Source organism: Zonotrichia albicollis, chromosome 5 (assembly GCF_047830755.1).
Source record: "Zonotrichia albicollis isolate bZonAlb1 chromosome 5, bZonAlb1.hap1, whole genome shotgun sequence".
Lineage (NCBI taxonomy): Eukaryota > Metazoa > Chordata > Aves > Passeriformes > Passerellidae > Zonotrichia > Zonotrichia albicollis.
The window spans coordinates 25,263,325-25,285,967 of record NC_133823.1 but is presented as its reverse complement, the minus strand read 5'-3'; the positions used below and the strand labels follow the sequence as shown (position 1 = coordinate 25,285,967).

The 22,643-nt window shown below is 37.7% G+C and overlaps 1 protein-coding gene across 2 annotated transcripts in view; it reads left to right on the top strand.

Annotated features, from left to right (window-relative positions):
• Positions 1-22,643, top strand: part of BANK1 (B cell scaffold protein with ankyrin repeats 1) — a 135,091-nt gene that overhangs the window by 25,317 nt on the left and 87,131 nt on the right. For both annotated transcript variants that reach the window (XM_074541110.1, XM_074541111.1), the window contains exons 3-6: positions 2,504-2,569; positions 13,719-13,867; positions 15,049-15,187; positions 17,722-17,864. In XM_074541110.1, coding sequence (XP_074397211.1) covers positions 2,504-2,569; positions 13,719-13,867; positions 15,049-15,187; positions 17,722-17,864 — 497 coding nt within the window. The remainder of the gene's footprint in view (positions 1-2,503; positions 2,570-13,718; positions 13,868-15,048; positions 15,188-17,721; positions 17,865-22,643) is intronic.

Genomic DNA, 22,643 nt, shown 5'->3' with positions numbered 1-22,643 from the left:
AATTGGATGGAAAGTTATGACACGCAGAGAAGTGAGTGCTCTGGCATCCTAAAGTTTTTTAGCGTGTCTTTTTAGATTTTTTTAACATTTTTTTAGCAGCATTTAGGACACACTCATTAAAATTTAACTTAATAGTAGAAGTAAGATGACTAGAACATAAGTGTTATTGCAACAGCATGTACTAAACATACTGCAATTTTACTTGTTTATTTAGTTTATAATTTTTTACAAAATAAATTAATGACTTTATCATTTTTAGTCTGCTCTTTCAAGGTTTGAAATGGACATCAACCAAATTTGTATTGTTTATGGCCCAGTTATCAGTCAGTATTTAATTACAGTTGTGAGACTGTTTCTCAAGCTGACAAATAATTTAAGACTCCCTACAGGTATGTTTGCAGGTAATGCTGTAAAATGGCTGTGTGAGTCTGTAGACTTACATGTCCTTCATGTAATGTATTATTTAGTCTGACTGAGTCTTGCACTGTGCTTACCAGTCACAATTGCTGAAAAGTTGCCATTGGAAGGCATCTGGAGAAGACCTCTGTGAAGGTACTCCTTGTATATTTTTTTGCACACAACTGTTGTTATAGCAAAATTGGTACTTGTAATTTCACAATAATGTTACTTGTGTTAGATTAGTGCCATCTTCTTGGAAATGGGATAAAATAAGGGGTCCAAACTAAAATTGTCACTTATCCCTGAAAAAAATGCAGTATGACACCTATTTAAGTTTATAGTAGAAAAACAGAATCAGATTTTACTCTTGGGAGGGTCTCTGTGCACTTACTTAAAAGGCTGTGAGTCCAGAACTTGGTCCTGAAAAATGTTAATACAGTATCTTATGGGGCACAGACTGAGAGAGTTGGGCCTTGAGAAGAGACAAGTGAGAAGGGACCTCCTTGATGTTTATCATTACCTGAAGGGAGAGTGCCAAGGGGGATGGAGGCAGGCTTAGTGATGGCCAGCAATAGGATGAGAAAGAATGAGCGGAAACTCATGTTCCACCTAAATGTGAGAAAGAACGACTTCTCTACATGGGTGACTGAACACTGGAACAGATTGCCAGAGAAGTTGTCGAGTCTCCCTCACTGGAGATGTTAAAGAGTTGTCTGGATGCAATTCTTTGCCATGTGTTTCAGGATGACCCTGCTTGAGCAGGGAGGTTTGGACCAGATGAGCCACAATGGTCCCTTCCAACCAAACCCATCCAGTGATTCTGTGCTGGATGCTGTTTGACCTCTTTTGTCATGGCATTGATGCACCCTTAGCACATTTGCTGCTGACACCAAGCTGTGTGGTGCAGTTGACATACTGGAGGGGAAGGGATGCCATTTGGAGGACCTTGACAGGACCTTTGTGTGGGCTTGAAGTGAGCCCACACAAACCTTGTGAAGGCCAGCAAGGCCAAGTGCAAGATCTTGCACATGTCAGGGCAATCCCAGGCACAAAAAAAACAGTCTGGGTGAAAAATGGATTGAATGCAGCCCGGAGGACTTACAGGTGTTGGTTGATGAGAGCAATATGTGCACTCACAGCCCAGAAAGCTGGCTGCATCCTGGGCTGCATTCAAAGCAGCATGGGCAGCAGGGTGAGGGAGGGGATTCTGCCCCTCTGCTCTGGTGAGACCCCACCTGCAGTGCTGCATCAGCTCTGGAATGAACAACTTATGACCAATGTGGACCTGCTTGAGCAAGTCCAGAGGAGGCCATGAAGATGCTCAGAGTACTGGAGCACCTCTCCTGCAGGCATGCTAGGAGAGCTGGGGCTGCTCAGCCTAGAGCATAGAAGGTTCTGGGGATAGCACAAGGGGGAATGGCTTTGAACTGGAGGAGGGTAGGCTTAAGCTTGATGTTAGGAAGAAGTTCCTTACAATGAGAATGGTGAGGCACTGGAATGGATTGCTCAGAGAACCTGTGGATGCACCATCCCTGGAAGTGTTTGAGGCCAGATTGGATGAGGTTTGTGCAGTCTGGTCTATTGGAAGGTGTTGCTGCCCATGGCTAAGGAGTTGGAGCTAAATGTTCTTTGGGGTCCTTTCCAACCCAAACCACTCTGTGATTGTGGTACTGTCTGTGACCAGATCTATTGTATTATCAAATGGAGCACTGTCTTGTCTTCCAAACTGCAATGTCTGTATCCATTTAATGCACATGATTCTATTTTTATCTTATACCCAACTCCTCTCGCATTGTTTGCTATATTAACTTCTAGGGAAATGTCTTCCTCAAGAACACTTTTCTCACCAGCTCTGGTAAACTGAAAAAAAAAAAATCAGTCAAAGGGATATTTACTAGAAAAGCATAAATACAGATCTCTCTAGAAAAAGAAATGTAAGAATAAATCCAGGGTCTAGTTCCTCTGTACTAGCCCTTGGATTTGTTCTAAGATTTCTTTTTCTATCTGCAGAATAATAGCTTTATCTTACATTTAAAATACATATAGATTTTAATTTAAAAAAATTGGAAATCAGTGTGATGATATCTATCTTATTTCTTCCTAGATAAACCATGGGATGAAAATCCTGGAGATTCTGTGTCTTACATCTATGAAGCAGTTCTTGCCGATGGTGAGTTGAATTCTCCTTGCCTTTCAGAGTATAAAGCCAGTACTTTTCAGAAAATTAAATTTGTTCTCTTACTTCTTGTTAGACATGAAAGGCAATAACCATCCCTACCACAGTATACAGTTGTGTAAAGGAAACGTGCCTTGTTCTCAGACATCCACCCCCACATCAATACCCACACAATCTTGCAGAGTGTGAAAAGGGGAGGAGATACAACAGGGTTGAGTTTTTTTACTGTGATTTCAGTGTAGAAAAAAAGACATGGAGAGCTTTCCTTTTTCCTGGTATGAGGAGTTTTGTTTGTAAGAGAGTTGATTTAAAATTTAGTTTATGTCAGTCCTACTCACATCACATTTGCAGCATCATTCACCAGGGGCTGGGAGAAGATCTGCATCACAGCTTCAGCCCCTGTTGACATTTGCCGTTTTAGTTTACTTGTAGCTGTGAAAGTTTATAAAGAGTTTTAGTAGGAATTACAGATTAATGAAAGCAAGTTTAGATTTTGCTAAAGAGCTATATAGCATATTTCCTGTCCTCAGTTCTTACTTGGAGAATTTTATATCTGGGTTGACACTGATGCAAAGTAATTGGCTTAATAGCACCAGCCTGCTTACCAATGCAAAGGGACAAGTAAGTTATTCTAGAATTCCTGGCATAGCAGTTCTGTGCTGCTGGACTCTGAGGTTAGTGGCTCTCTTTCCTATTCAACCCCCTTCCATATTCTGATAAGGGTCTCTTTGTGAGTCTCTTGGCATCTTGGGTGTAATGGTGTGATCTCAAGCAGAAAGCTGCAGTAAAGGTGTGCTGGTTTATCCCTTTAACCTATTGTCAAGGTTTCTATGGAGGTCTCTTTTGGCCTTGGGTTGAATGTGCCATGGGTCAGTGCACTGAAGTGTCTTGGTATGAAGAGGGCTTTCTGGCTCATCATCCAAGTGTGAAATATGTTGACCCCACCATTCCTCTCATTCATCACTGTTATGTTAAAAAAATGAGACAGTAAAATAGGGAATGGTTAGAGAAAAGAGTCCCAGGAAAAGAAAGGACTGAGGAGATGAGTCCTCTGAGCTACTTCTGTTTTCTTATGGCTGCTTGAAGAGCAGCTTTAAGTCCAAGTTTACTGTCAACTGAATGGTTGATATTGAAATAAAGTGATTTGTGCACTTTCCAGCAAAGTTGTGCATTAAAAGCAAAAGCTTCACTTGAAGTCTTTGCAGAAGTTCCCTGAACAGTGGATTTCAGTCAGCTTTTGGCAGTCATCCTGAAAGCACTGATTGTCTGCAGCCTTTGCTGGTTAATGATGTCTACTTATTGCTAAGAGGACCAAAGGGATGATCCATTGTTGTGATAAGTGAAAGAGACAGTTAGAAATGAGGGATTCCCAGTAATAGCATCCTGTATGTGAGGTCATGGCTGACTCCCAGATGAGTATAAGAAAATGCATGGCAACATTCCTTCTGTAGGGATGCAACAGGGAACAGTTACTTGATAGCACTGCAGAGCTTTGGAGGGAAAAGTAGCCCAAGAAGTGGAACGATTGGAATTTCTGACATTCAGTGCATCAGTCAAAGCCAAGAAAGATAAGACGGCAGCTGCAAATTAGCCAGTGTTTGTGCCTTCCAGAATGTAGGGTAAACAGACAGGGTTTGACTTTGGAAGAATTGTGAAATGTTTCCAGGGACTGTCTCTTCTCTATGCTTCTGCCTAATAATAAAGTGTATGCAGTGCTAAATTGAATGGAACACACAAAACAGAAGTGTGAGCAGAAATTATAAGCCAAGAAAGGGTTTTTGCCAGAACCCTATAAATTCCCAAAAGAATGGTGCTTTGAGTGAGATCTGAAGTGGATAGTGGCTTGCTGAAAGCTGAAGTTTGTTTTGTAGATACAAGCATCATACAAAAGAAAGGATAACCTGAAAGGAGGTGGAATTTTAGCTTGAACTAGAATGAAAGTTGAACAGAAGTATAAATCTAAATGAGGGATCTGAAGCAACAGGGATGGAAAGAACAGTGAGTAGATGACAGGGCATATTAAAAACAAGATCACTAAAAAAATACTCCTATATTCATTAAAACCAAGATAGACAGGGAATGAGCAAGGCGCTAACAATCAATAAGAAGTGATTGACTAAAGTGAATTGTGCAAGGCTTTGAGGAAAAAGGTCAGACAGTACATTGGAAAATGGATAAACAATATGATCACTGAAATCCTTTGGGGAAATATGAGCTACAAGCAGATCTGAAAACAATTGATTTGCTGCTGAGTGAGGGAAAAGATCCAGTTGTGGAATACTAATGACCATAATGTGAATATACGAGGACTCAGTCCTGTCAGTGATAACAGAATAAATCAGCTCTTCAGCCACTCACAAATATTTTTGTGTTTTCTTTGTTTTTGGTTTCTGTATAAGAAAAGAGCACTTGTTATAATTACTACAGAGCCATATTTTGAGACCATCCCTTGTGGTCCCTCAGGAAATTTTCTGTTCCCCAAAGAATCGTTATTTATCATTTGTACTAAGGTAGAAAAATGAAGCAATTGTACTAGGATCTGGGTGTACAGCCTTGTCACCACAACATAAAATATGAATGCATTATTGTGGAACTACAAAATAGAGCTAAACTCAGATTTAGGTACCCATTAGGTGATGCTCATCTTCTGAAAAGACTCCTCCCCTTCTGTGAAACAGCTTTGTCTTTTTTAACATTTACCACTAAAGCTTTTATCCTAGCACTAATTAACTGTAGCAATTAGAGATGGGCAAGTGGAGCACAAAAGGTGATTTTAAAGGATGATAGCTGTCTGCCTATTAAGTTTAACAGCAGACATGTTTTGGTCCTGCTCAGGGGTCTCATCAAGGTAAGATGTATGTGCATACATTTGTGTCTGTGTCCTTTAGCAAACTAAGCTGACAACAGGCCAGCATTTTTTAACAAAACAAATGGCATCCCCTCTGCAGATAAAGAGCTCTAAGAGTACCTCTGCTATGCTATTCTTCTCCTATAATGCTATCTAAAATCCTATTTTAATAAAATGTGTCTGTTCTGTTGGATTAAAGGACATTGTCTTAAAAAATGACGACCTCAGATTACCTTCCAGTTCATAGATCTAACAAAAGGGAAATAATCAGGAGTTAGAAAAGAAGCATGGTTTTCAAATGTCTAAAAATATCACTCTTGTGTTCCCAGGAAAGTGGTGTACCTTTTAGTCCACTTTAAGGGCCAATAGCTATTTCAAACTAAAGATGAGAGTAAATTTCCAAGCAGCCTGTCCTCAGTGAGTCAGTCCTGCTGACAACTCTTTTTTTTTTTCCTTCTTTAGTACCAAACATGTCTGGAGTGAGTCTTTCTGCTGACAGCAGCTGTGGCAGCATGGCACAGGAGACATGTGGTCTCTTAGACAAATCCCATGTAATTTAGAGCTGTACAGATCAAGAACAGTATCATAAATTTAATCCAGACATTGATAAGAGCCCTGTGCAGGTATTGAAGTTCTGCTGTCATTCTGACACTAAGACACCCTCTTTGGTAAATTACCTACTGCAGTCCAAGCTAGCTTCTGTTACCAGATTGATTTAAAGGATGCTGTAACATGGAGTATATTGTTCTGTGTCAGTATACATTCTGACAGTATACATATTATTAATGACATGTCTGAGCAGGGTGAAGGCTGAGAATGCCTTCTACCAGTGCCTCTCCCTCCAGCCTCTCCCACTGCAGTTGTGAAAGGACTTTAGTCATGTTAAACTTCATTATTTTCCATCCACATTCTTTTTTGATGATTTTAAAGCATAGTCTTCATAAAGAGAATAGCTTCAAACATGGCCAAAAGAAAGTTTGACTCATCAGTCCTTGAGAGTGATACCTGTAAAAACTTAAACCCCTTTTCAGGTTGAATATTGTGCCTCCCTGAAGTATGTTTTGGTTCTCAGACCCTCCTCTTTGTACACAACAAATCCTTTTATATGTGGGTATTTCTAAAGGTAGCAGTGTGCCACTTCTGTGTCCAAGCACAGAGTGCAGTTTGAGCCAGTTATGGAAGAATTGAATTGGAGTTTAGAGGTAAAGTTGGCAGCTGCAGCTGGCCCCTTTGCACTAATAAGTAATTTGCAGGAGGATTTTATCAGACTAACAAGTTTTGGAGGTTTTACAACCCTGGATGCCTCTGCTATCAATCCTTTTGTCTTCAGTAGTACTTTTAGTCAGCAGCAGGAGGATAGCCTGTCTCAGTTGCAGCAGCACATCTCATTTTGGGCATTGTTTAGTGCTGTATAATCCTTCACTGAAACAGGTGAGAGCTGTGTGTGCGGACAGCACAGAGAAATGGAACAAAACCACCTAAGTGTTCTCACTGTGGTAGAACTCTAGTAATTCTAAAGTGGATGGAAGGACTCTATAATAAATCATTAGGCTTCAATAACTGAACTTCTGGTACACATAGAGGGACAGACTTCAGTTTACTTCTCCGTGGAGAAGTATGCAGACCCCAGAAACTGGAAATAAAAGGCTTGGGCTCCATCAACAGCTCTGCTCAGCACCCCAATGACCTCAGGCAGGTAGTTATTTCCAAACTAATCAGTATGCCTAACAGAAACTTTTTGGGATAGTCTTGCTATGTGTCAAACTCAGAGTAGTCATGTTCCTAGTGCTGCTGGTGAAGCTGAAAGTCATGGATTTCATTGCAGAAAAAATAATAAAAGGAATTGATATGCAGTAAAAGAAGAAATCAGTCCCAAGGAGCATCTAAATACATCCATCCTGGCTAAAGCACTGACAAAATCAAACATGTCTCCCAAATCACTGACCAGTTAGAACCAGTTCATTGTTATGACTTTAGATTGCTTCTGAATAGAGTCGCAATCATATGACAGTATATACGAAAAGAAATGCCTACATTTTCATGCAAGTTATTTCTTAAAGATTATTGATAAACTTATGCTAAATTTCCTTTTGCAGTTTGGGGAATTATTTGAAGGCAGAATCTTTTGTTTTTACTATCAGATCCCAAAAGGCTACGCATAATAAGACTTTCTTATTCTGTTTAGATGCATTCATGATGACTCCATTAGGCTACAGTTCTATCAGAGCGATAAATTGTTGTGTACAAAAACATACCTGATGATAAAATATTAGATGAACATGTACCTCCACAGCAAATCAGTCTTTGCCTGCATGTGTATAGTAACTCAGATGTGGGGGTTTCCAGGGATTGCTGTTATGGGAGAGAAATAGATGTTAATGAAAATTACAGCACCATTGGTTGCTAAGATGACATAAACACCAACTTTATATATAATATTCAGAAAAGGAAAAACTGTTCTTCATAGCTTTTAAAGGAGCTGTCAGTTTGATACTTATTTGCAAGGAAAGTTGTACACCACAGATACAGTAATAGAAATATTTTGGAGATGTGGGCAAAATAGGCCAACTTGCAGAAAGCTACTGTTTTTGACAGAAGAACTCAACCATGCAGGAGAAACTGGGGCTGAGAATGCATTTGAGAAAACAAAAATAACTGTCAGTGAATTTGCAAAAGATAGTACTCTCAACATAGAAGCATTATTTATGTTCACTAATATTTATATTCACTAAGTTTGTTCACTAATAAATATGTTTATCATGGTTTGGAATTTATTCATCATAGAAAACAAATGAAAGAAATTAAGAATGAGGTCAGACATTTTTGTGTTTAAGTATGTATTAATAATTTTCTGTGATTTTTGGAAACCTTTTCATTCCTAAGCCTTCTCTCACCATTGTAAAAGAAAACTTCAGCAGAGCAGAAAAGGGGACTTGCTTTGAAATAATATCTTAGAGAGTGTTTATGGTAAAAATGAGTACATCCCACATTTATGCAAGGAACACAGTCCCACTGAAAGAAGCCCAGTGTGGTGTATGTTTTCTGCCTCCCTGTTTTTCACAGCCTTTCTCGGGTAATGTATAGAGCAATTTGTGCAGTTAGAGGCTCCCTTTGAATCACACTCTGCTGTACTTTCTGCTGAGCTCATACAGCATTTACAGATATCCACATTTTAACAGGATTATCTTTCATAAATGTCCATGATAAATTTGTGGCAAATTGCAAGAAGAATATGATGTACATATGTCTTTTTTTCCTGTTTTTTTTCCCCACATTACAGACAGTTACTTCATTTTTTTCTGTATGGTTCTTCTTTAATCCATATTTCTGCTGGGCACTCACAGAACCATTTGCCTTCAGGCTTCTGAATTGCAGGGAAGTCACTTGTACATGGGAACCTTTTCAGTTATAGCTCACAGAACCCAGTGTCACTACTTCTGCCTTTACCTCATGTTGTGCTGGAGAGTGCACCTACCATACTACACAGGATGTCTCCTGCATCTAAAGCATTTGCTGTAATCCTCTTTTAGGTCTTTGACACTGGAACATGCTGACTTTTCTTTCAGGTGGCAAGGTGGCCACAAGTGCTAGATGAACTTGCCATTCCTTGTCATCTGCCTAACTTGATTTACCCACATTTCTCATTCTCTTATGTGATGTGCGATCTAGGGCTAATTGAAGACCTCTTTTGTATTGCAGTTTCAAGTTTTTCAGCGGGCATTGCTTTAGCAAAACTTGATGAAGAGCTAAAATTTGTAAAGCTAGCAGGCATTTTGCGTTTGTGAAACCAGCCTAATTTTGTCGGAGAGATTCATTTCATGGGTAGCCTTAGAAAACACATAAATCTTTCATAAGTTTGTTTTCTGCTATTTTTAATGCCCTAAATCTGTCACATACATTGTTGACTCAAAACATGTAGCAACTACCCAGTAATCAAAGACAGAGAACACTTCTAATTCTCATGTAGGCTGCAGTAAGGATAACTAAGGAGTGTATTTGAAAGGTTAGAATTTGTGGGTGAGGGAGAAGGTAGATGTGGTAGGAGAGTTGCTTAGAAGCCGTGGTGAAACATTAGTTGTTGAATATGCAGGAGACTTGAGATGTATTTTGAGTATTTCTCAGTTTATGTATGTAAAGGAATACAATTTGAAAGTAATTAATGAATCTAGTTCAAAATGTTCAATTGAAAGTAATAATATGTTTCAAAGGATCTTATGTAAGAGATACCAAGTTGATGTATTGAAGTTACATGAATTAGGAAAGAACACTGAAGTGAAATTGAAAACATCCGTGCTGTCCCCAATTAAGTTACAGTAAGTGTGTGTTATATTTTAGTATTTAAAGTTAGTGTAAATGTAAGATCAGTCCTTTCAATGTGGCCATCAGTAGCAGATATTTGTCAAAAGTAAGCAAACACAGGTAATCTGATTAAAATTAAGCATTACCCTCTATAATTGATGATAATTCCCAGTAGTTCTGCCCTGTTTACTCAAGGGAAGATTGTAATCAATTTTTCCTTTCTTTTTAGCTTTTGGCTCATAGTGTTGTCTGTGCATCAATTTCTTATACTTTGTTCCTACAAGAAAGGATCTGGTTTTATTTATCAATTATTTTAATTGTTACTGCTACATTTTAGAAACCTCACTAATAGGTCACCATTATATAAAACATTGTAAGAACGCATTCACCAAGCAACAAATACCCTTTAACAAATCCTCTCTCTTACATAGTCCAGCATAATATTGATGAGCCTTTTATTTTTAAGATCTTCACCCTCAGTTATAAATTCTGAATTTTTCTGAAAGCCTCAGAAATTAGTGGAGCTCCTTAGCCATTGCTTTCAAGCTAAAAACAGGAGTGTAATGAGGGAAAATAATGAAGATGTCCAGAATTTAAATGTTCAAAAACTTGAACATCTGGCAACACCTTCTGCCTACATAAAACAAATATTGTCTATCATTGCTCTATTTGTCTTACTATAGTCTCATTATTGTTGTATTAATACCTTTATGAGCTGCTTTGTTTCAGTTAATGCCAACAAGCCAAGGCTTGCATCATCTCTGGTCTATTGCTTCTTCAGCACTGACAAACAACTTTTCATGTGGTTGTTTCATGTTCCACATATTGGGACAGATTGTGTGCAACTGCTTGTAGGAATTTGAGGGCTGGAGATGGTGGTTCCAAACTTTGGTGCTTGTATTGCTGTGATAATAGAGATCCCTGTAGTTCTTGGACTATTGTATGTGTTCATTGATTGTAAGGTAGACCTTACATTTAGTGGAAGAGGTCTTGCTTGATGTTTTTTAGCCAATAAATTGATAGCCACTTTCAAGTCAGCAGGAGAATACTAATCCTCTTTAATATCCAAGTCTTTGATGTAAGAGCCACATTTATTAGTTGTCTATTATTGGGATAGCTGTGCTATCACAGTAGTGACTGGGTTGAGGTTCTAATATTGCATTTAGATATTGCTAGGCATAAGAAAAATATTAAAATGCAATCATTAACAGGAGAAAGAATGTTATCCTAATTTAAACCAACTTATTAGCAATAGGATTAATGTTCTCAATAAATGAATTATTGGCATCAAAAGGTGAAAATTACTATCATCTTTGATAAGTAGAGTGCAGACTTTAGAAATAAAATTGTCATGAACTTTGCATAGATTAGAATGCATCTATGTGATCCTTGAAGAACAATCACTGACAGATGGCTGACATCTGAGAATCCAGTGCCTTCCAGACTTGTTATTCATTCCTTTCATTTTGTCAATCTGATTGTGGAATGTTTCTTGTCACTGTGAGACTCCTTTGCCTAAAGTGGCAGAAAAAATTCAGAAGCGGCATGTACCTCATATGAGTTATCTTCTGAAGTGGATTCTGTGTATGTAAGATTTATGAGTAACTTAAAATGTGAATACGTTCCCAAAATATGTGCTGTGGGCGTACATAATCACAGGATCATAATCAAAGGAAGGTTTGGGTTGGACAGGACCTTAAAGACCATCTAGTTCCAATCCTATGGCCATAAACATTGACAACTTTTACCAGACCAGGTTGCTCAAAGCCCATCCAACCTGGCCTTGAACAATGCCTGGTGTGGGGCATCCACAACTGTAAGGCATTTCTTCCTAATACATCTACTCTAAGCCCTCCCTCTTTGAGTTTGATGCTATTCCCCCTTGTCCTCTCCCTACATGCCGTTGTAAAAAGTCCCTCTCCATGTTTTTGTAGGCCCTGTTTAGGTACTGTAAGGCTGCTGCAAAATACCATAACTGTTTTCCTCAGCAAGAGTTCAGGGCTTCATTTTTCTAAAGGGCAGTGCTAAATAAAGTCTAGTTTTCACAGTGATAATCAGAAATTATTGCACTTGTATTCTGAGCTGGATTAGTTAAACTTCATTGAACTGTGTGTGGGTTCTCATTCAGAAACAGAATAGCCTTTGTTCAGTGTAGCCTATTTAATTTTTTAAGTAAATTGAAGTAAATGGAATTAATGCTACTTTAGTAAAGTACATCTACATGTAGGTTCAGTGTCATTTTAACAATTTATGCTGAATTCATAGCTTTAATTCAGAATTATTTTGCCTTAAAGGCATGAGAATATAAGCAGGAGTAGGATGGGCAGTTTTTACTAGCTAGTGATGGTCATTGAACCTGCTTAACTTAGATTAGATGTTGAAGGAAACTTCAGCTCCTTAAAGGAACTATGGATATTTGACTTCCCTCCTTCCTTCAACAATTAAAGCATATCCCTGGATAAAAAGATTCTGCAATAGGATGCCATGGCATAGCTGCATGTAGCAGATGCATTTATTATAGAGGTACTTTGTTAAATCTAAGCCTTAAGGAAGGCAATATTGGTAAGGCAAGGAAACATTCTATATCAGATGAACTGGTGCACATGGGGGAAGTAAAGGCAAGCGAGAATTGAGAAAGTTAACTGTAGATTGCCAGTACTGTCACTGTCTGGAAAGATGTCTGTGCCACTTGGGAGCACTATATGGTTTGTGTACCTCAGTCACTTGGGCACCTTTTCAAAGACGTGCAAAATGGCTGTGGTACTTCTTTGAGCAAAGCCAAATTGCTATTGTTCTGCATTCTGCCCATCACGAATTTATTTTAATATTCTGTATCTATTTAAGAGGAAAATACCTACCTCAAAAGTTCTTTGTATCCTTAAATGTAACTGAGTGTGAGTGTTTGATAATTTACAGTAATACAAGACAGTGTGGATGTCTCTCAAGATATTGTCTCACCAGCCAGTCTAGATTTTTTAACTCTGGACTGCATGAAATTATATCAATAACCTAATGAGATGACTGCAGTATACTGACTAATCCTCTGTGATGAAGAGCTGCTGCAGTCCTTTGAGATGAGTGGCAGGAGTGTTTCACACAGGGTAATAGTGTCTGGAAAGGAGGAGTAATGATACAGTTGAGACATAGTCGGCAAAGGATACCTTTGCTAAAACCCAGGCTTAGTCAGAGCTCTGCAGATGTGGTTAGTTGGCAGTTCTTTTTCATGATTAAAATTCTGCGATGTGGTGAAGAATTCACTATATTCACTAAAGGCTCTTGGGCCTTTTCTGGTACAGCCAAACAGAAAATAAACTGATTGTAAGCTACCTTTATCACTGGCATAGCATTTCCAAATACAGGTTATCCTATTTTAAAAAATATTTTAAAAATTTTTTAAAAATTATCCTATTTAAAAAAATCCTATTTAAAAACCCATCGTTTTTTCTATTAAGGCAGGCAAAGGCCGTGGATTCTCTGCCAATAAAATCTGTGCCTACTGTCATAGTACTATGTTTCAGATATCACTGCCCTCATGTAAATGATTCCTCTAGACAAGTGGATTGATGTTGTAAACATATAGCATGTGCTTATTTACATATAAAGAAAGGAAGAGTGGTAAAAATCCTGTTTTATTCTAGTGTATGAGCATTCTGAGATGACAACTGGGTGATCTCCTGACTTTGCTGTTCACAACTATTTGTGAATAGACTATCAGTCTAAAGGCTATGTCCCTTTTTGTTTTAGGAAGGCAAAGCATATGTGCAGAGCCTGTTCATGTAAATTAAGGCTTCAGGATCAAAACTTCAGAGGCGTGTTCTTTATCAAAGGAGGACATCTCATTACATTTACATTAAGGGAGTTTTGCCAGGCTTTCATGTGCTGTCCTTAATGTGACTCCAAGTCCCATATGAATAACACATTGGAAACCACATCACTGCCATGTTTTGTTGGTTTAGGATTATTAACAACATTCTTGTTTCACATTCTTTATTTCAGATCACCGGACTATCTCTGATATTAACTTGTCAGATGCCAGGGGAGCATCAGAAGAAACAGACCTCACTTTTAAAACAGAGGTACTTTCTGAAAGATTAGAAAGTGATGAGCAGTCAATATTGGTGCTTCCGAGAAGAATATCATGTGAGGTAAGGCTTCTGGATGCTACAGTCTTTGGGATAACAGTCACTGTTCTTCCCCTTCTCCTGCTGCAATCTCATTCATACTGTATCTGCTGTTCTTCCAAAATTGTCAAGAGATCAAAATGAGAGTGCACCTAGACTGCAGTGGGATTTATGTTGCCTTTGTGTTGCATCCATGCCGCAGTCAAAAGATTTGGAAGTAAAGTCATTTGAAGACAGCTCTATTACAGTTATTTTGAAGCTTGAGTTGAAATATTACTGTCATGTGGGCCTTATACTTCAGAGGGAGCAAATAATCAGGCACTTCTTGAGAGATGTGGGATTTGTCCTGGCAGGAATCCAGGATGGGTGTATGTATACATGCATATGTGCCCATACCATGAATTACCCAGGGTTGTGTCAGCACAGACATAGTTTGAGTTTAAATTAAATCAGAAATATTTATATGTCTGTGTGTCTGCATGCATATGCAGTGGACATAAATGTTCATATGTGCTTTTAATCAGAGTGGCTGTGAGGAACATGTGACAGCATAAACAGAGGAAGTAAAAAATCCAGCACTGCATTCCTTCATGTGAATGGACTTGGACTTGGCCATGGTCAAGTATGGAGGTTGCAGTGTACGTAGAATGTCACAAATTTTGTTTGCTGTCTGTCTTTTAAAGATGATTTACACACATTATTTCATTGTTGAGATCAGTTCTAAGGAAGTGACTGCCTCTAGTTCAGGCAGTGGTAGAGGGCTATTGTCTCACATCACCTGCTGCTTCTAGCTAATGTCACCTTACTGGAAGAGGTTAAGTGGGTCTAAAGTATTTTAGGTTCATCCTTTGTTTTTAAGATGGATATGTTTCTTCTAGACTATAGAGGGGCCATAGAAAATGTAACAATTCACCTACATATGCATTTAAAATACTGTTTTAAAATATTCTCATGTAAGCTGAATTTAAAATCCTACAATAAATTTAAATCCTACATTCTTGTGTCTTTCATGTAAGAAAGGAAACACAAAAGGAAAGGTCTTGAAATACTAAAGGAAGCAATGAGATACCATCATATTTTGGTAGTACGTTTTTTTGCATGAAGCTGTTGGTTAAGCAAAGTTCTTTCAATACACTTTCGATATAATGTTACACTTCCAGTATAATTTTCTGCAGGACTAATGGGAACATATTTTAATTTTGTAGAACCCTGGTGAAATATTCATTCTGTTGAAAGAGGAAATAGATGAAGAAACTCTAGAAGTGGAATTCATAACAGATAATCAACAAATTAGAATGCAGACAGCCTCTTGGAACAAGAAGGTCAAATATGTGAAAGCCCTAGGTAAGAAAAAGATTCTTTACCTTTAAGAAAAACTAAAAAGTTTCAACTCCCTTCACTTTTTCTAATAAGTAGTTTTCCTTTCTGCTATTTAGTGGGTGTTTCCTGTAAATGAGTTTTGCACACATAACTTGTAATAATGCAGAGAAGCAAGGCTGTGATTTATGGGAACCTAGGTTCTATTAGGTTGGTTTTCTGTGGTTAAATGACAGGTGGCAGTCTTAAAATGTCATTGATTAGTTACAGATTAACATTCTCCAAAATTACTGCCATAAAATGCAAACCTAATATTCTTTTCTTATGACTCTGTTACTAAATGTGTCATTTTATATTTAATGCAGTAAATCTAGTGGTTCTCCTCTCCATAATTCTTAGTGATGCAGGAAATAGTTTCTTTTCTCTGTTCACATTCATGTAATTTCTCTGTATCACTCATCTTGGCTAGTTCCTAATGGTTTTTTTATTGCTCCATCCATAACTAGTTGATAACAGTTTCAACTATTTAACAGTTTCTTTTAGAAGATCTGTGCAGATTTAAGGGGCACATCTATCCCCATTCTTGATGGGAGTTAAGAATTAAAACATTTCTCACCTATGTATTCAGAGTATAGTTTGCTATTGGGCTACATGCTGTGAATTGCCAGAGGAACTTACATAATATTTTGTTACAAAATTACTGCAATATAACCTTAGATAGGAGGAAATACTACAATAATAGGCTACAATTTTTCCACTGTGGCTTCTTGGAACCATATTTTGGTAATTCTGTGACTGAGCACTGGTGAGACTGCACCAGTTGAGTGCTGTGTCCAGTTCTGAGCCCCACACTTTGAGAATGATGCTGAAGTGCTGGATTGTGTCCAGAGAAGGACAATGGAGCTGGGGAAGGGTCTAAAGATTAACTCACATGAGGAGTGGCTGAAGGAGCTGGTGTTGTTCAGCCCGGAGAAAAGACTGATGACTCTCTAAAACCTACCTGAATGGAATCTGTGCCAGCTGGGATTTGACCTCTTCTCCCAGGCAGTCAGTGACAGGGCAAGAGGACATGGCCTCAAGCTGTGCTACAGGAGGTTCAGGTTGGATGTCAGGAGGAATTTCTTCACAGAAACATTTGTTAAACATTGAAACAGGCTGCCCAAGGAGGTGGAGGAGTCACATCCCTGGGGATGTTTGAGAAATGACTGCATGTGGCACATGTGCCCTGGTCTTGTTGACAGGTTGGTGGTCCATCAGAAGTTTCACTCAATTACCTTGAAGGTGTTTTCCAACCTAATTGAATCTGAGATTTTCATCCTGAATGCTGGCCTGAGATGATGGCCACACAGGGGCTCAGAGTTCTTTATCTTTGTGATGGTGCAGAGAGTTTGTTTTCGGAAACCTGACTGGAAAGTGTGTAACAAGCAGGGAACTTCCATCTGCAGCTGGATTTCAGAGAACAGAAGCTGCAATCTTCTTGCATGTATCTCAAAAAAGTCTTCCAAAATTTTTTTTTTTTGTGAGGATACTGTTGATCACAAGCAGATTTCTGCAGTAGTTGAAGAAATAAAATGAGAAAAGTTAATGAAATATGAAGAAATTGTCAGAGAGCTGTAGCCAAGTTTAATTATGTTTCATATATCATTTGTGTTTGATGTTTAATCTGTTTTAAAACCTGGAAAAGTGGAAATTTGGAAATATCCTGGTTTAGGTCCATCTAATCTGATGTTATAGGAGATATACTGTGTTTTGTTGGTTTTGTTTGTTTTTTTTTTAAAACCGACATTTGGGCAGTTTCCATTTAAGTGATTTAATGTGATGTACTATTAGTCTAGCTTCTCTGGCCCTGTTCCTCTTCTCCATTTTCAGAATTGCCCCTTTTTTCACTGTTTTGTGGGCAGAGTTAGTGCTTTAAGAAGACTGTGCTAGTATGGTCCAGCAGAATGCCTGGCGCAACAAGCGCTAATGGGTTGGGAAATGTGCTCATAAAGTCAGCTTGTGCTGCACACACAGAGCAAATCATGCCTAAGTAACAGACTACAAGTGCCTCTCTCCTTGGCTTTTGCAAGGTAAACAACTGAAATGGATTAATTATACTGCAATTTCTGCAGCCTAGCTCAAATACAAATTTGAGAAGCTTGACTGCAATTAAGGAAAAATGTTTTATAAGATGAATAGCAATTGCTCTATTTGTGATAAATGCACTTTTCCTTAACATGTAGGCATAAGGGAGGTGATTATAGGTCATCAGTCTATCAAAGGGCAGTTGGAAATTTTAAGCATCCTGTTTTCATCTCCTTTCTAATGTGAAGCAATATAATGGCTTTACTTTATACAGATTTAAAGATAAGTATTTTCTTTTGTCCGCTGTCTGATGTTAGACTGCAAAACTTGAATTAAAAAACTGACTACACTGAATCACCTGTGAAATGCAAATCCAGACAGTTCATCAACTCTATGTTTTTCTGTGATATTCTCTGGTTTTTTACTCATTCCCTGAGATTTCTGGTCTGGGACTGTAAAATGTTTTCAGCTGCTGTTCTGATTTGTTATTTTATAAGATTTTCCTGCTGGCCCTGTATATGTAAATGTCTACTGTGGGGGAGTCATTAAGAGGACAGCACAGATTGAATACTATACTGCACTAGAGGAAATTGAACCCATTTTGAAGAAAGTGGCTGACCCAATAGCTTTCACTTGTCAGGTAAGTTGACTTCTCAAATTTTAATTAAAGAAAAATAGACTGTAAGTGACTTAATGAACTAAGATATAGTGTGCAATCATTTGATTGCACAGTAATTTGTAATGGCTCAGTAGCAGGCTCAGGATTAAGAAGCTTCTGAGATGTCAGGTTGTAAGCAAGTCAGGCAAGAGAAAACAAATTTTACATGATCTTTTTTTGTTTAGAGAGTGCCCAATGAGCAACACACTGCACTGCAAAGGTTGAAAATAAGAATAAATATTAGTGAAGTCCCTCTCCATTTAAAGAGTTATTTTTTGTATGTTCTGAAACCAATAGAAGCAAGTAATCTTAAACCGCATTTGGAGGGTTATTATTCATTCACCATCAAACCAAATTTTTCTGAAATAGCTTGTATGGGAAGCAGTAGGTTGCTGTTCAGGTACAGTCCATTTATAGCTGCTGAATTCTCATTCATGTGATTTGCTGGTTGCCATGCAGATTCTTTGTATATATTCAGAAAAAATCAGGTTTTGAGCTGTGTTTCAGATCAGCACAGCAGACTGCAGTGCTCTGCAGCATGTTCTTTCCCAGTGGCACATAAGAAATAACAGGAAAAGAAAGCATATATTAAGGAAGCACAGAATCTCAAGTGTCATTTGTTGAATGTGGGTAGCCCAAGCAGACCTTGCACGATGTCTATATTATAATTGCAAAGCCAGAACAAAAATAATAGATTGTTTTTCCACTGCAGACAATCTCATTTTCCTGTGACAAATATACCTTATCCACCACCTAAGGCATTACACTCATAACAAAAGGATTAATGAAATATGATGTATTGCATTATTAGTGTTCTATTAAGGATGAGGCTAGGCTCCTTCCAAGTACAAGTTACTTCTGTTCTAGAAAAACAGGGTATTGCACAAGAAAAATAGTGCAACTCAAAGAACAAATGTGTTCTTAAATTCTTTATGGTATCCATCATTTTTTAGCCTGTATTTTGAAGTATATCTAAGTAAGCCTCTAACAGGTTTCATTTAAACCTGTATGCATAAGGAGTATGCCATAATGATTTAAAATTTATCATTAACATGGTAACCTAGAAACCTGCAACACACAAGATATTTCCACAGTGATTTGTGGTATTCAGGAGTTTGACCCTTTGTTTAACCAGCATGACTGATATTTATTAAAGTACATGCAATTCAGATCATATTCAAATGCAAAAATAATTCTGTGCAGAGCAGTAGTGTACACTGGGAGATACAGTGGTAGAGTTTTGAAGTATGTTTAACATTTCCTCACCTTTACTCCTCTGAATAATAAGCAAGGGTTTAAATGAGCTGACAATGCTACATGCTGTTATTTTTATTGTTTTAGTAACTGAAAAACTAATGTTGAAAGAATGTTTTTAATTGGGTAAGCTCTACAGTCAACACAATGTCTGTGGCAAAGTATTCTGGTGGTAATTCCTCTGTAAGTATTCCTATGTGTCTCATTTAATGGTACCTGCTGGACCTCAGAGCGCAGTACAGTAACTACCTAGGTAGCTAAAATTTTTCTGGAAACTTCTAAAATGAGCTCCTGATTTAATGTCAACAAGCTACATCATAAAGATGCAATTTACAGAACATAATTTACGTTAATCTTGAAAATATGTTCACAAAAGGAAAACAAAACAGACTTGATACTAATTAGAATTCCCCTCAAGTAGGAGCAGCAGTAGTAACTTCTGTTTAACCAGGATAATTAAAACCTTTGAGACTATCAACTTGTTTGCAAAAGTATCCTGGGGCAGCAGTCATTTATCTATGCAAAGTAACAATCAAACACAATGGAAAACAAATCTGATATAAAATAGGAAAGCCTACAGCAATTATTGATTAAAGCAATATGACCCTGTGATCCAAGGGGAAGTTCAAGATTTTCACAAATACTTGCAATCTCAGAAGTATCTCTATTAAAATTCTATGGTGAAAGCAAATGGCTGCATTAGTTCGTACCAAAAACACAGTGCTTTGGTAAAATGCTTACATTATTTTCTGTATTGCCTTGCCAACCTTTCCAGCTCCTTTGAAATGCTCCACTTTGTCCCTCAATAAAACCAAAGAAACAAGACCCAACAGCTGTTCAGTTACAGGTATCCATTCCTTTTAGTGATGCTCCGATGAATTTGTGGATCTTAGTGGGAGACTATCAAAATACGGTACTTCTGCATTTATGGATCTGGTTTTTCCAAGAAATTAAAGATTTGTATTAGCCAAGGTTTAGATTAAACATAATCTAAGATTTTTACAAATCATGGTTTTGGATAAAATTCTTTGCTACATCTGATTGTCATTTTGAGTTCCAATTTTTTCTGAATTTAAAAAGCATTTACCAACATCAGCCAGACATTTTAAACGACCAAATAAATATTTAAAATGTAATTGAATAAATAATAAAATTAAATTAGTTTCTTTGCATGAGTTCTGAAAGAAAAAAACCTGAAATGTTAAAATAGGAAAAGTTGGGATCATAATAACTGAATCATAATGCTGAATTGATTTGCTGTTTGAGAATGTAGGAGGGTGAAAGTTGGCTAAAGATCATTATTTTTGGTTCTCTCACTTTCAAAATTCTGCATTCAAGAACTTCTTACGGAGTTTATGTTCTTACAGTAACCTAATGTACAGAGTGATATTAAGGTTTTTATAATTCATAATTAAATTTTTTTATGTTTCATGTTTTACTTTACATCAGCTAATCATTTCAGCATTCTGCTGGATTTATATGCTGTATTGATTTTTCTCTCAGATTTCTACCAAATGGAAATATTGATTCAATTATTTAGTGATGGGGTTTTCTGGCATAGATTTATTTAGTTTCAAAATTTAAAAAAAAATGAAGCTCAGGTCATATCCTTATTACTCAAGTTGGTAAGTTCATGTTAGCCTGAGTGACTTAGAATATCTGGAGAGATTGAGGAAGTCTTTATGACAAGCTTTGGTTGAATAATATTCCTGTGGTTGTGAGATACTTGGTATCTTAAATGATGTTTTTATCATAGTCATTAAACAGGATTCCAGTTACAGTTGGAAAACAAGAATGAAAATAAACTGCAGCCTCCTCTATGAAAACTTGTAAATATCTACATGATTTATGTGTGATATATTGTATGCATCTCTACCTGATCCCCAAAGATACTTCATTTGAAACCCTATTTAATATTTCAATCTTCTCAGCTTATATCAACAGCTGTTATTTTGAAATGTTTCTTTCTTCTCCTCTAGGTATGAAAGCTTTTCATATTCTATCACTGGCTAAAATTGTCAGAAATGCCTGACTGGTTTTAAACCTAGCCCGTTCTCATTGGCAGAAGCAATCCAGATATGGAGGTGCATATAAAGTAGTGTCTGATATGTAAGAACTAATGAAGAACTTCATCTTCATGTAAATGTAACCTTGTTAGTACTGCCTAAGCCAGTGGAATATGCTAATTTACTGGCTGTGGGTGCTGTGTTTCAGTGGCACACATTTTCAGGTTAGCAGTTATTAAAGAAAGTAGGTAATCTCATTCACAAAAGCAGCAAAATATGTGCTTGGTGATCTCCTTTTTCAAGGATGCTTTTGGAATCCCAGATGTGATGGTCAGCACTTGGGGCTTTTGGGATCACAGCTGTGTCCTGTTGCTCTGGAAAAGGGTGAGGGAATAGAGGCAGTGCCTACAGCTGAAGAGGTGGTGCTGTGACAAGCAGGGAGGCTTGTGGAAGGATTTCCAGTACTGGAGCAGAGAAATGTGCTGTGCTTCAGAGAGTGTGGAAAGAATTGTCTACAAACTCACTAGCTTAGTTCTGGGGGGCTGCAAGGGCATAGAGGGAAACTAGCACTATTGTGTATTTTTCTCTAGTGTTGTAAATCTTTATTTGGACAAAAGGTGGGCTTTCTCAAACTCCTGAGTGGCTCAGAGTTCTTTTGCAGAGTGACTAACTTCCAGTTCAACTTTAAATACAGTTCTGCTTCTGTTGGCTTTGGTGAAGCTTTCCCAGGAACTTCAGGTTTGTAATGTTGTTGAGATTTCTTGGGAAGATTTCTTGGGCCTATAGAGGTCTGTGTAAGGTATGTTAAAATACATAAACACAGCAGAGTTGCAGTCTGTGAGTGCTCTGGGGCAGGAATGGGCAGTAAAGTAAAAGTCTCTAAACTGAATTGTTTCTTGAGGAGATGCCTTTTATGATATGGAGCTGGACAGGGCAAAGTGGCCCTATTCCTACTTCTGTTTTCCTGTTGTTTTAGCTGTTATCTTCATCTAAATGCTGGAACTGGCCCTTCCGTATGTGAGATAAAAGACATAGCTGCTTTTTTTTTTAATTAACTAATCTTTTTTTCCTGTTGTATTTTTGCTATAGAGGAGCACAATGAAGCTCACCATTACAGCTTAGTTAAGAGCATAGCAATGATTTAAGAGTATAGATTGTTAAATCATTGCTTAAGCCTTCAGATTTTACATCCCAAGAGTAAGAAGGAAAACAAAAAGTTGAGGTGGAAAACTTGAGGCAATTCTCACTGATAACTTTGTATAATAAGTGCATTGTTCCTGACTTGTAATTCATAGAAATTGATAGGCTGGTCATTAGAGGAAAGGCCTGTTCAAGTATGAGAAATTTTAACATGTTAAAAATATTACTTCAAACTTAGTTTGTCTAGAAACCCACTTAAATTCTTATTCTCTGCATAGTGGGGTATCTACTACACAGTTGCTTCAGTGAGTACCAATGGTTTTGAGCCTCTTTATTCATGACACAGGGTCTGCCATATACA